This window comes from Bubalus bubalis, chromosome 2 (genome assembly GCF_019923935.1).
Source record: "Bubalus bubalis isolate 160015118507 breed Murrah chromosome 2, NDDB_SH_1, whole genome shotgun sequence".
Lineage (NCBI taxonomy): Eukaryota > Metazoa > Chordata > Mammalia > Artiodactyla > Bovidae > Bubalus > Bubalus bubalis.
Window position 1 is genome coordinate 142,244,494 of NC_059158.1, and position 14,816 is coordinate 142,259,309.

General features: G+C 36.9%; 1 protein-coding gene across 1 annotated transcript in view; it reads right to left on the reverse strand.

Annotated features, from left to right (window-relative positions):
- Nucleotides 1–14,816, reverse strand: part of C2CD6 (C2 calcium dependent domain containing 6) — a 137,852-nt gene that overhangs the window by 75,403 nt on the left and 47,633 nt on the right. Inside the window, exons 10-13 of the mRNA XM_006080530.3 lie at nucleotides 9,528–9,633; nucleotides 6,061–6,127; nucleotides 1,974–2,017; nucleotides 545–838 (exon numbers count right to left, since the gene is read on the reverse strand). Of these exons, the coding sequence (XP_006080592.3) occupies nucleotides 545–838; nucleotides 1,974–2,017; nucleotides 6,061–6,127; nucleotides 9,528–9,633 (511 nt within the window). The remainder of the gene's footprint in view (nucleotides 1–544; nucleotides 839–1,973; nucleotides 2,018–6,060; nucleotides 6,128–9,527; nucleotides 9,634–14,816) is intronic.

Sequence of the window (14,816 nt, forward strand, 5' to 3'; positions counted from 1 at the left end):
ATCACCGACTTGATGGACATGAGTCTGAGCAAGCTCCGGGAGTTGGTGGACAGGGAAGCCCGGCATGATACAGTCCATGGGGTCGCAAAGAGTCAGACACAACTGAGCGACTGAACTGAACTGAACTGAACTGATGAGACTAGTTTGTATTACTGGTTTCTCACATCAGTTTTCCTTCAGGGGCTTTTTCTCCTTTACTTGATGATTATAAGTATGGTAGGAATATTTAATATACTTAGACACACTTCTACTTGGAGACATCTGAATACATTTCCAATTTTTTGTATTTAATTTTTATTAATGAATTTTTGTTTTTCCTAGTCTTATACTTCTAATATGATGGCAGATACCTTTATTCAAAGTCTTTCTTTGCATCCCTGCCTTGAAAGCTACCTTTTGATTTTGAATCTGGGGAAACTAAGCTTGTGTTCTTCTTTCAAGCTAAGCTTAGACTTTTGCTTTGCCACTGAATTTCTGTTGGAGATAAATCCAAGTTCCTCCTTTTTATTCTACTTGGATTCATATGGATATTTTTCAACTTTACCTCTGATGGATATGAGTCAGTTTTCAAAAGGCCTGGGTATCTATCTTTTAATTTTTCTTCTGGTAGAAAGAAGAGATTTTTCATTTTTTTCACTGGCATGGCTTCTTGCTGGTGTTCCTCTAAAGGTGGTATTTGGTTCTCTTCTGTTATTGGCAGCCTAGGAATAGTGGACAATGGAGTATCTGTTTCCTTTGATGGCATGTCAGTTTTAGGAGCAACAACACTTGAATCATCTTTACTTGACTGGTTCAAAGTTGGTAGACTCAGGCCTTTCTTATCATCATTATCCAGTAACTAGAAAATATATCAATAAGACAGCTACCAATTAATCATTGCCAATTAAATTCTTTAAAACAAACTAAACTGGATTTAAAATCATTTGTACTTCTTTATTATAAAAGTTATCATCAATATTTGTAAATTATTACATTCCTTAAGAGTTGAAAAATTCTCTACTTGCCTGCAGCCATGGACTACAGAGATTATCCATAAAAATGATCATACTGCATTATAAAGCAGTAGCTCTCATATATTCATATTTTATAAATCAGCAACATCTCAAAGAAGGAAAATCGAGGTGTCTGATATTTTACTGTTATTATACTATCACCAATATATCATAACAAAAGAAATATTAATAGCAAAATAATACAAAGAACAGTATCATAAAAACACAATTATATAATAAAAGAAATTTTAATAGTAAAATATTACAAGTAATAATATCATAAAATAAAGGATAAAAGTCTGTTAAGACAAGTAAATTAGGTGTATGAAAAGTTCCCTATATTGCCTTTTTTGTCTCTTCTTGGACTATGGAAAACAGTGTATATTGACTCTTCAACTGGTATTTGGGGACCCAGTGACCCAAGAATAGATAGAAATCATTAAATCCTATTTGTCAAGTAGTACAAAAGAACCTTTTATATTTTATTGGTTTCCATAGGGGTCCACTGGCTTTTGGAATTGATACCTTATGTAAAATTAGCTAAAAAGTAAATAATATTATGTGAAATATATTATAAAATATAGACTACTGTTATGGAGATTGCATATTACAGAGAGTATATAGTTACAGAGGAAAAGTACAGAATATAGTTAGGTCTGTGGCATCCATATCTAAGATGTAGAACTTCATGATTTTTTTTTAACTTGTTTCCCCCCACTTTGGTTTGTAAACACCTTTTGTCCCCTGTAGTCATATATACTTTAAAATGTTACAATTTAATGCTGAAACTTCCCCTTTAACAGCATAATTTAACTTAAATGAATCACGTAACTGTACAATATTGCTTATCAGAAATAACCATGAAGACCTAAATAACTTCTTGAGTGCTTTTTTCCTTCCATCTACAAATATTTTGTTTACAAATATTTCACCCCTTTATAAAACAGTAACTATTAGAGGTTCTCTTTCAAGTTTCCTTACCTCACTTGGAATAGTCTCAGCTTCCTCCTTTATAAGAGAGATACCTGTTAAGAAATTTATAGAATTATTTTATTATATATAAAATAATAAACATTATGCATTAATAAAATATCATTACAATTTTTCTCACCAAGAATAAGTGCAATTTAAATCAAAGCAGCTATTCAAACATAGACACTACATAGTTATAAAAACAGGCTGACGAATCTCTAGGAAGATGGAGGAGTAAATGAATAAGTATAAAGTGAAAAAATATAATATGATAACACTTCAGATACATCAATATAAGACATTGAAACAGGCATATAATATTGGTTGTTCAGTCACTCAGTCATGTCCAGCGATTTGCAAACCCATGGACTGCAGCCTGCCAGGCTTCCCAGTCCTTCACCATCTCTCGGAACTTGCTCAAACTCATGTCCATTGAGTTGGTGATGCCATCCAACCATCTCATCTGTTGTCCCCTTCTCCTCCTGCCTTCAATCTTTCCCAGTATCAGGGTCTTTTCTAATGAGTCAGCTCTTTGCATCAGGTGGCCAAAGTATTGGGGCTTCAGCTTCAGCATCAGTCCTTCCAATGAATATTTAGGACTGATCTCCCTTATGACCAACCTAGATAGCATATTCAAAAGCAGAGACATCACTTTGCCAACAAAGGTTCGTCTAGTCAAGGCTATGGTTTTTCCTGTGGTCATGTATGGATGTGAGAGTTGGACTGTGAAGAAGGCTGAGCGCCGAAGAATTGATGCTTTTGAACTGTGGTGTTGGAGAAGACTCTTGAGAGTCCCTTGGACTGCAAGGAGATCCAACCAGTCCATTCTGAAGGAGATCAGCCCTGGGATTTCTTTGGAAGGAATGATGCTGAAGCTGAAACTCCAGTACTTTGGCCACCTCATGTGAAGAGTTGACTCATTGGAAAAGACTCTGATGCTGGGAGGGATTGAGGGCAGGAGGAGAAGGGGACAACAGAGGATGAGATGGCTGGATGGCATCATTGACTCGATGGACATGAGTCTGAGTGAACTCCAGGAGTTGGTGATGGACAAGGAGGCCTGGCGTGCTGCGATTCATGGGGTCGCAAAGAGTCGGACACAACTGAGCGATTGATCTGATCTGATCCTTTAAGACTGATTGGTTTGATCTCCTTGAGAAACGACACCATAATTCAAAGTCGGAGAAGCCTTTTCTCTGACACCACAGTTCAAAAGCATCAATTCTTTTGGTGCTCAGCCTTTTTTATGGTCCAACTCTCACATCCATACATGACTACTGGAAAATCCATAGCTTTGACTAGATGGATCTTTGTCAGTAAAATAATATCTCTGCTATTTAATATGCTATCTAGATATGTCATAGCTTTTCTTCCAAGGAGCAAGCGTCTTTTAATTTCATGGCTGCAGTCACCATCTGCAGTGATTTTGGAGCCCAAGAAAATAAAGTCTCTCACTCTTTCCATTGTTTCCCCATCCATTTGCCATGAAGTGATGGGACCAGATGCCATGATCTTTGTTTTTTGAATGTTCGGTTTTAAGTCAGCTTTTTCACTCTCCTCTTTCACTTTCATCAAGAGGCTCTTTAGTTCTTCTTTGCTTTCTGCCATGAGGGTAATGTCATCTGCACATCTGTCATCTGCACTAACTGTTGCTTCTTGACCTGCATACAGGTTTCTCAGGAGGCAGGTAAGGTGGTCTGTTATTCCCATCTCTTTAATAATTTTCCACAGTTTGTTGTGATCCACACAGTCAAAGGCTTTAGCATAGTCAAGGAAGCAGAAGTAGATATTTTCCTGGAATTCTCTTGCTTTTTCTATGATCCAGCGGATGTTGGCAATTTGATCTCTGGTTCTTCTGCCTTTTCTAAATCCAGCTTGAACATCTGAAAGTTCTCGGTTCATATACTGTTAGAGACTAGCTTGGAGAATTTTGAGCATTACTTTGCTACCATGTGAAATGAGTATAATTGTGCAGTAGTATAAACATTCTTTTGGATTGCCTTTCTTTGGGATTGGAATGAAAACTGAGTATATCTTGGTAAAAATCAAGAGGAAATAAAATAAATCCCAGATGGTCAGTGATAAGGTTGGTTTGGAAAAAGAGATTAGAATAAGGCTGTATATAACCAAAAAACTAAGACCTCTCAACAGAGGCTAACTGAAGCACTTGCAAAATCTTCCTGAAAGTGAAAGTGAAGTCGCTCAGTTGTGTCCGACTCTTTGCAACCCCATGAACTGTAGCCTACAACGCTCCTCTGTCCATGGGATTTTCCAGGCAAGAGTACTGGAGTGGGTTGCCACTTCCTTCTCCAGAGGATCTTGCCAACCCAGGGATCGAACCTGGGTCTCCACATTGTAGGTAGATGCTTTACCATCTGAGCCACCAGGGAAGAAATATGTTGGCCTTCCCTGGTGACTCAGTCAGTAAAGAGTCTACCTGCAATGCGGGAGACCCAGATTCAATTCCTGGGTTGGGAAGATCCCCTGGAGAAGGAAATGGCAACCCGCTCCAGTATTCTTGCCTAGAGAATTCCATGGACATGGGGAGCTTGGTGGATTACAGTCTATGGGGTCACAAAGAGTCGGACACAACTGAGTGACTAACACTTTCACTTTAGAAATATAAACAATATGTATTTAGCAAAGAAAATAAGTCTAAAAGGGGAAAGGGATTAAATACAGAGACAAAATGGAATGCCTAAGTCTAATAAAAACAGAATTTATTAAGGTCACTATTAGCTGCATGACTACTGTTAGCTCATTTTTCTGAGCCTTGGTTTTCTCACAAGTAAATCAGATTAGAGACAGTTTATCTTATAGGAATGGTACAAGTATACATAAACATGTGCAGCAAAGTGGCTAAAAGCTTGAGCTCTTGGATCAAACAGACAAGGTTCAAATTAATGGCTATGTGACCTCTCACTGACTTGATCCTCAGTTTTCTCATCTGTGAAAATGTGGATAAATAATAATAGCATCCTCAGTTGACTGCTGTGAGGACTGATTTATATAATCCAAGTAACATGCCTGGAACATAGTGATCAGTAAATCACTTAGCTGTAACTACAGGAAGCTATTGGAATGCCAAAAGGAAAGAAGTCACCAGAGGATCCAATGGGATCTGAAATAAACTCCTAGGATAATTGAAAAAAATTAAAGAAAAATAAAGCTAGCAACCACTAGTGAGTGAGAAAGGTTAACCTCCAATATTCAACAGTGGTATTAAAGAGGGAAGCTGTGATTCTGCTACAACCTAAAACTTGAATGTTTCAGTTAAAGGGCAGATTAGAGATGAAATAGTTCTGCTAGGCTGGTTGATCCTCAGAGGTTAGGAAATGAATATACCAAAGGCTGAGGTAGCTGGAGAAGTAGAATTAGATAAATAACCTGTGGCAAAAACTTATAACAATAAATCATTAATCCACATCAGCAGAATCCAAGATTTTGAAGATAGAGTATTATGCATCTATTTTAATTTACTAAGTGAACCTTTTAATAGATTTTTCTTAAAGCTGCATGAACAATATCTTTTATTAATTAAATATGTTACTGATAATTTGTAGAGAAGGAAACGGCAATCTACTCCAGTGTTCTTGCTTAGAGAGTCCCATGGACAGAGAAGCCTGGTGGGCTGCAGTCCATGGGGTCCCACAGGGTCGGGCATGACTGAAGCGACTTAGCATGCACACATGCACTGATAATTTGTATGAAGTTCTCAGGTTTAACACTAACTTTATTTCCTGTCCAACTTTTTCCCTTTTCCATTTCTCTTACACACACATATACACCCTCCACATAAAAGAAATCAATAGGTCACATACCTTTTCATAGACTATAGATAAGATTTAACTTTTTTCTTGTCCTTAAAGGAGGAAAGGAGTATCAAAAATAAAAATAATTCTTTATTGGGTCTAATTCTTTTCTTTGGAGTGTTACAAAATAAATACTATATACCAAGACTATAATGAAATGTATTTTTATTCCCTAACAAAAAATGAAATCTACTTAAAGCAGATTACTGGTTTGCTTTTTGTAATATAACCACCCTGTTTTAATTATCTTAATAATAAATACAAAAGTAAGTTAGTTATATAACCTGATGTTACAGTATCTGTAGGTCTCTCTTCCAATTGGCTTTCTGGTATCTCATTGATATTACTTTCCTAGAAGGAAAAAATAAAAAGAAAACATATTGGAGAAATGTTTAAAGAGCTAAAACACTTTTCTCTGCCTTCATAACTTCTTTTAACACTTTAAAAAATTATAGAAGACAAGAAGAATATGGGTTTGTGAGAAAAGCAAAATTTGTGAGAAATAGTACTGTTTAAATAGTACTAACACCCTGGCTAGGAGCTGATGTTCCAGGGAGAGAAGATCCAAGAATTGATAGGGTTTCTGAATGCTGAATGCATGAGAGAAAAAGATTACAAGACAAATGACATAATGTTTAATTTCAGGGGGTGTAAGAGGATATCCCCAGGAAACAGATCAGTTGTTTATTGGAATTCATTATAGTCTATCAACTGCAAAGTGATATGGACTTTAAAAAATTTTAAGAATTATAAGGTGGGGTGACCACTGGCTCTAATAAAATACTGACTTTTCAATGACAGCCCAAAGTCCAAAGTCCCTTAACCAAAAAGTCTCCCAATTTCCCTAAAATACAAATTCTGTATTAGCAAATGCTAACTGATTCATCTTATCATAGCACAATCCTGCCCAATTATCTCAGAGGCTTTGAAAAACATGAGTATGTTTTTTTTAATATGTTTTATTACCATTTTAAGGCTGTGATTTTAGTTAACATTTTATTTATTCACTGAAATCCCCATGAATCCTTTACAGCCAGATCAAAATGTATATATTAGATTGTACTTCTAAATATTAAGCCTTACTTATCTATCTGATAAGGGTCTAGTATCCAAAATATATAAATAACTCCTACAACTCAACAATAAAAATACAAATAGCTAAATTAAAAAAATAACCAAAGATATAAATAAAAATTTATTCAGAGAAGATATACAAATGGCCAGTATTCACATGAAAAGTTGTCCTCATCATGGGTCATTAAAGCAATGCAAATGAAAACTACAATGAGATACTACTTCAAACCCACCAGGATGGCTATAATTAATTTAAAAAAAAAAAAACAAAATAACAAGTTTTGTAGAAGACATGGACCCCTCATACATTGCTGGTTAAATGTAAAATTATGCAGCTGCTGTGGAAAAGTTTGTCAGTTTCTGAAAAAGTTAAACAGAATTATGATACAATTTAGCAACTGCACACCTAAGTATATACACAAAAGAATTAAAAACATACATTTACACAAAAAGCTGCAAGTGACTGTTCATAGCAGCATTATACATAATAGCTAAAAAGTGAAAACAACCAAATGTCCACTAACTAATGAGTGGATAAAAAATGAGGTATATCCATACAATGAGATGTTTGGCAATGAAATGAAGTACTGATACATGCTACAATAGGGATAAACCTTGAAAACACTATACTAAGTGAAAGAAGTAAGTCACAAAGGACCATATATTGTATGATTCCATTTGTATGAAATATCTACAACAAGCAAATCTATAGAGACATAAAGTAGATTAGTTATTGTTTAGGGCTTGTGGGGCATGGAGGGTTTGGAGGTTATAGGCCAAGAGGTTTGGGGCTTCTTTTATGGGTAATGGTAATATTCTCAAATTTATTACAACAATGGATGCACAACTGTATGAATATGTCACTGAATTGTACTCTTAAATGGGTGAATGGTATAGTATCTGAATTATATCTCAACAAAGCTGTTAAAAACTAAACCTTATAAGTAATCAATATTTACTGAATGTCACATTATCAGAATATGAAAGTACAGAAACTATGCTCAAAATCCTTCAAGCTAGGCTGCAGCAGTGTGTGAACTGAGAACTTCCAGATGTAAAAGCTGGATCCAGAGATCAAATTGCCAACATACACTGGATCATAGAAAAAATAAGAGAACTCTAAAGAAAAACATCTGCTCCATTGACTGTGCTAAAGCCTTTGACTGTGTGGATTACAACAAACTGTGGAATATTCTTAAAGAGATGGGAATACCAGACCACATTACCTGCCTCCTGAGAAACCTGTATGCAGGTCAAGAAGCAACAGTTAGTACTGGACATGGAACAATGGACTGGGTCCAAATTGGAAAAGAAGTACGTCAAGGCTGTATATTGTCACCCTGCCTGTTTAACTTCTATGCAGAGTACATCATGTGAAATGCTAGGCTGGATGAAGCACAAGCTAGAATCAAGATTGCCAGGAAAAATATCAATAATCTCAGATATGCAGATGACACCAGTCTTATGGCAGAAAGTGACAAGGAACTAAAGAGCCTGTTGATGAAAGTGAGAGAGGAGAGTAAAAAAGCTGGCTTAAAACTCAACATTCAAAAAACAAAGATCATGGCATCCAGTCCCATCACTTCATGGCAAATGGATGGAGATACAATGGAAACAGTGAGGGACTTTATTTTCTTGGGCTCCAAAATCACTGCAGATGGTGACTGCAGCCATGACATTAAAAGACATTTGTTCCTTGGAAGAAAAGCTATATCTACATCTAGACAGCATATTAAAAAGCATATTAAAAAAGCAGAGACATTACTTTGCCAACCAAGGTCTGTATAGTCAAAGCTATGGTTTTTCCCAGTAGTCATGTATGGGTGTGAGAGCTGGACCACAAAGAAAGCTGAGTACCAAAGAAGTGATGCTTTTGAACTGTGGTGTTGGAGAAGACTCCTGAGAGTCCCTTGGAGACTCTCAGCAAGGAGATCAAATCAGTCAATCCTAAAAGAAATCAACCCTGAATATTCTTTGGAAGGATTGATGCTGAAGCTGAAGCTACACCACTTTGGCCACCTCATGCAAAGAGCCCACTCATTGGAAAAGATCTTGATGCTGGGAAAGATTGAGGGCAGGAGGAGAAGGGGATGACAGAGGATGAGATGGTTGGATGGCATCACTGATTTAGTGAACATGAGTTTGAGCAAACTCTGAGATGGTGAAGGACAGGGAAGCCTGGTGTGCTGCAGTTCATGGAGTTGTAAAGAGCCAGACATGATTTAGCAACTGAACAACAACGAGAGGGAAAAATAAGCAGTGTCTGATCATTATTTATTTAATTGGAGAAGAATTACTTTACAATATTGTGATGGTTTTGCCAAACATCAATATGAATCCTCCTTGGTATACTTGTGTCCCCGCCATCCTGAACTCACTTCCTCCCTCCCTCCCTACACCATCCCTCAACGTTGTCACAGAGCATTGGCTTTGGGTGCCCTGCTTCATGCACTAGTTATCTGCTTTACATATAGTAATGCATGTGTCTCAATGTTCTTCCATCAAGTCATCTCACCCTCTCCTCCTCCCACTGATTCCAAAGTCTGTTCTTTCCATCTGTGAGTACAAGGCAGCAAAGGAGACACAGACATAAAGCACAGGCTTTTGACCATTATTTTTAACTATCATAATTTTAAAATAAAAATCTATATAGGAAACAATGTATTATGTTAATTACCTTAGGTTCTTTATGTTCTAATCCTGGGGTAAGAAGTCCTTCTAAATAGCTAGCTTTTTCTGCCCATGTACTTAGATGTCTATATTCTTTTTTCATTTTCTCCAGCCTAAAGAAAGAAATAAGTCACAGACATAAAAAGTGACAGAAGAATATATATGGTATGAATCAAAGAACAACATATACAGTATGATACATTTATATAAAGTTCTTAAAGAAAAAATCAACAATGTATTGTTTAAGGATACAAAGGAAAAAGAATGATTACAATAAAATTCAGAGTAGTAGTTTCCTGGAGAGGGATGTAATCTTGTAAGAGCACATAAAACACATTATAATATTGGTAATGTTGTATTTCTTAACCCTATATTGTAAATATCTAGCCAATGGTCTTATTATTTTTAAGTTATACACATATATTTTAGAAATTATTCTATATATATTGGTTTCATTATGTAAACAATATACACATATGTTTTAATTATTCAGCATATATATATCTTCAGTAATAAAATAAATAAAAGAGAAGAATTTTGTTTCTAATCCAAGAAATTTCAAAAGACTTTCATAATCTAAATATATAATTGACAAGAATTAAATAGAAAAGAGGAAATGTTTCTCAATTTATTTCATGAGGACACTGATCTTGATAATAAAGCATAATAAGGATATTACAAAAAAAGAAAATTAGTTTAATCTCACTCACAAATATAGATGCAAATCTTACAAATAAAATACAATTTTAGTACAAAAAAATCTAGTGGTATAAGGAAAAGATAATATACTATGAACAAGTTGGCTTTATTCCAGGAATATAGGGCTATTTTGACATTAGCAATAAAACATATAATTTACATACAATTTAGCTGATTGAAAGAGAAAAATAATTTGGCAAAATCCTATGGCCATTTATGATTAAAATAAAAAGAAACTCACAGAAAACGAGGAAGAGAAGGAAATAATTTATTTGGTATAAGACATCAGCAAAAAAACCTACATAAATAATGTGTTTGGCTTTCTAATGCTATGAGCTTTGCCATGAAAGATCCTAAACAAAATAAAGATATCCACTATTTATAACAGACGTTAACTGGAGCTTCTAGCCAGCACAGAATGACAAGAAGACAAAGTTATGGATTAAGGACTGGGAACAAAGAAACAGCTGTTATTACCTATAGATGATTGTTTAAATAACCCCCCCAAATGATACCACAATAAAGTATTATGAATATAAAAGTTTTGTAAAACAAGGAAAATTCCAAGATGATGATAGAAGCAGTGACAGTATAGTTTTTGAATCTTCCCAAATATCTACATAAAAACTCACAGTATCTGACTAGCATACCCCAAAACTTACAGGCAACATTTACAACAAAATCATGTGACAAGGTTTTCCTATTAACCCCATACACATAAGACCTTCATGGTATCAGTGAATATATGGGGGAAAGCAACAGGTGTAACAGGGGCATCTGATGAATGTGAGAATAAGTCATCCCCAAACAACCAACAGGCAGTCACAAGAAAGCACAGCCAGCCAGTCTGAGAATTAAGTCACAAGAAAGCACAGCCAGTTGAAACTGGGAGGGTTTTGTTCATTTCCATTAGTGAGTACATAGTTGAGTGCCAAGGATTTACGATAAGAACCAAGAGGACTGGAGTAGTCTAACCACTGAGAATAATCAAAACTGACCAGCTTGTTCTCTGCTTTGAGACAGGGCCTGCAGAAACCTGGGTTTCCTGCAATGTAGGCAGATTCTTTACCATCCTAACTACCAGGGAAGCCCCACTGTATTTTTAAACACCAAATAAAAACTTCAGAAGTGAGAGCTCTGTGAAACTAGAAGAATTTTCTAAACCAAGTCTTCTACAAAAAATTCAGGAAAATTAATTTCATATAAGATAAGCAATAGAGAATTATCAGGGCCGAGGTATTGGGTTGACCAAAAGGTTTGTTCATTTTTCTCCATAAGATGGCTCAAGCAGCACTTAATGGTTCAGTTCAGTTGCTCAGTCGTGTCCGACTCTTTGCGACCCCATGAATCACAGCACGCCAGGCCTCCCTGTCCATCACCAACTCCCGGAGTTCACTCAGACTCACGTCCATCGAGTCAGTGATGCCATCCAGCCATCTCATCCTCTGTCATCCCCTTCTCCTCCTGCCCCCAATCCTTCCCAGCATCAGAGTCTTTTCCAATGAGTCAACTCTTCACATGAGGTGGCCAAAGTACTAGAGTTTCAGCTTTAGCATCATTCCTTCCAAAGAAATCCCAGGGCTGATCTCCTTCAGAATGGACTGGTTGGATCTCCTTGCAGTCCAAGGGACTCTCAAGAGTCTTCTCCAACACCACACTTCAAAAGCATCAATTCTTTGGTGCTCAGCTTTCTTCAAAGTCCAACTCTCACATCCATACATGACCACTGGAAAAACCATAGCCTTGACTAGATGGACCTTTGTTGTCAAAGTAATGCCTCTGCTTTTGAATATGCTATCTAGGTTGGTCATAACTTTCCTTCCAAGGAGTAAGCATCTTTTAATTTCATGGCTGCAGTCACCATCTGCAGTGATTTTGGAGCCCAGAAAAATAAAGTCTGACACTATTTCCACTGTTTCCCCATCTATTTGCCATGAAGTGATGGGACCAGATGCCATGATCTTCGTTTTCTGAATGTTGAGTTTTAAGCCAACTTTTTCACTCTCCTCTTTCACCTTCATCAAGAGGCTTTTTAGTTCCTCTTCACTTTCTGCCATAAGGGTGGTGTCATCTGCATACTGAGATTATTGATATTTCTCCCCGCAATCTTGATTCCAGCTTGTGCTTCTTCCAGTCCAGCGTTTCTCATGATGTGCTCTGCATATAAGTTAAATAAGCAAGGTGACAATATATAGGCTTGATGTACTCCTTTTCCTATTTGGAACCAGTCTGTTGTTCCATGTCCAGTTCTAACTGTTGCTTCTTCACATGCATACAAATTTCTCAAGAGGCAGGTCAGGTTGTCTGGTATTCCCATCTCTTTCAGAATTTTCCACAGTTTATCATGATCCACACAGTCAAAGGCTTTGGCATACTCAATAAAGCAGAAATAGATGTTTTTCTGGAACTCTCTTGCTTTTTCGATGATCCAGTGGATGTTGGCAATTTGGTCTCTGGTTCCTCTGCATTTCTAAAACCAGCTTGAACATCTGGAAGTTCATGGTTCACGTATTCCTGAAGCCTTTCTTGGAGAATTTTGAGCATTACTTTACTAGCATGTGAGATCAGTGCAATTGTGCAGTAGTTTGAGCATTCTTTGGCATTGCCTTTCTTTGGGATTGGAATGAAAACGGACCTTTTCCAGTCCTGTGGCCACTGCTGAGTTTTCCAAATTTGCTGGCATATTGAGTGCAGCACTTTCACAGCATCATCTTTCAGGATTTGAAGTAGCTCAACTGGAATTCCATCACCTCCACTAGCTTTGTTCGTAGTGATGCTTTCTAAGGCCCACTTGACTTCACATTCCAGGATATCTGGCTCTAGGTCAATGATCATACCATCATGATTATCTGGGTCATGAAGATCTTTTTTGTACAGTTCTTCTGTGTATTCTTGCCACCTCTTCTTAATATCTTCTGCTTCTGTTAGGTCCATACCATTTCTGTCCTTTATCAAGCCCATCTTTGCATGAAATGTTCCCTTGGTATCTCTAACTTAGTGGTTACCTTCACTCAAAACAATTTTGTTAGACTGTATTGTGACAGTTGCCATATAAGTATGCATTTAAACAATTATCAAAATTGGTGAACTTTTGTGTTATTGAGGACAGAAAAAAAGAAGCAACATTTTCAGCATATTCTGCTTCATTATTTCAAGAAAGGTAAGAACACAATGGAAACACAAAGATTTGTGCAGTGTATGGAGAAGGTGCTGTGACTGATTGAACATGTCAACAGTGGTTAGAGAAATTTCGTGTTAGAGATTTCTTGCCGATGATGCTCCATAGTTGGGTAGACCAGTTGGAGTTGACAGTAATCAAATCAAGACATAAATTAATCAACATTATATCATGTGGGAGGTAGCTGACATACTCAAAACATCCAAATCAAGCACTGAAAATCCATACGTTTGGTTATGTTCATCATTTTGATGTTTGGATTCCACATAAGTGAAAAAATCCTAGACTGTATTTCCACACACAATTCCCTACTTAAAACACATCAAAAACATTCTATTTTTAAAACAAACTGTGATGGGCAATGAAAAGTCAATACTGCATAATAATAAGGAATAGAAAAAAGATCATGGGGCAAGCAAAAGGAACCATCACCAACCACCAAAGGCCAGTCTTCATTCAAAGAAGGTGATGTTTTGTATATGGTGGGTTTGGAAGGATGTCCCCTATTATGAGCTCCTTTTGGAAAACCAAATGATGGATTTCAATAAGTACCTCTCCAATTAGATCAACTGATGGCAGCACTCAACAGAAAGCATTTAGAATTAGTCAACAGAATCACATAATCTTCCATCAGGATAATGCAAGACCACATGTTTCTTTGATGACAAGGAAAAAACTGTCATGGCTTGGCTAAGAAGTTCTGGTTTATCCTCTGTATTCACCAAACATCGCACCTTTGAATGTCCATTTATTTCAGTTTACAAAATTCTCTTAATGGAAAAAATTTCAATTCCCTAGAAGACTGTAAAAGGCACCTGGAACAGTTCTTTGCTCAAAAAGATAAAAGAGTTGGGAATGCCGAGGTCCAGCCCCGGCTGATCCAGGGTATTCGAAGGAGAGACGGCTAGGCGACCTATTCAAATGTTAATTAGAGATAATAAAGAGTAATAGAATGAGGATAGCTCAGTAGGAAAATTCAGTGGAGAAAAGAGGCTGAGTAGCTTGGTTTACGCGGAAAATCAATATAACCTGTGACACCAGGTTAGCTCTGACCACGGAGGCCACAGGCACCCTCTCGAATAGCGGAAGGTGCCCCACCTTAGACACCTTCTTGAGTGGGTCTTAGAAGCCCAGGCAAATAAATGGTTGCAGAGGACCTCCGCACTCCAGATGGAGACTCAGCTGGAAATTGAGGAAAAGAATGACATGGGGAGACCAAGCTTTGGTGAGCAAGGCCGTAGCTTTATTTTCAACAGGGGCTTTTATACCCTAAGTTACACATAGAGGATAATAGGGGATGTGAAATCATGCAAAGTCAGCAGTCTTTGATCCTTATCAAAAACCAGAGTTTCTTTCCTGCAAATTTATCATATACAAGTGGTTTAGGTGATTTACATCATCTTCTGGCCAGAAGGCCTA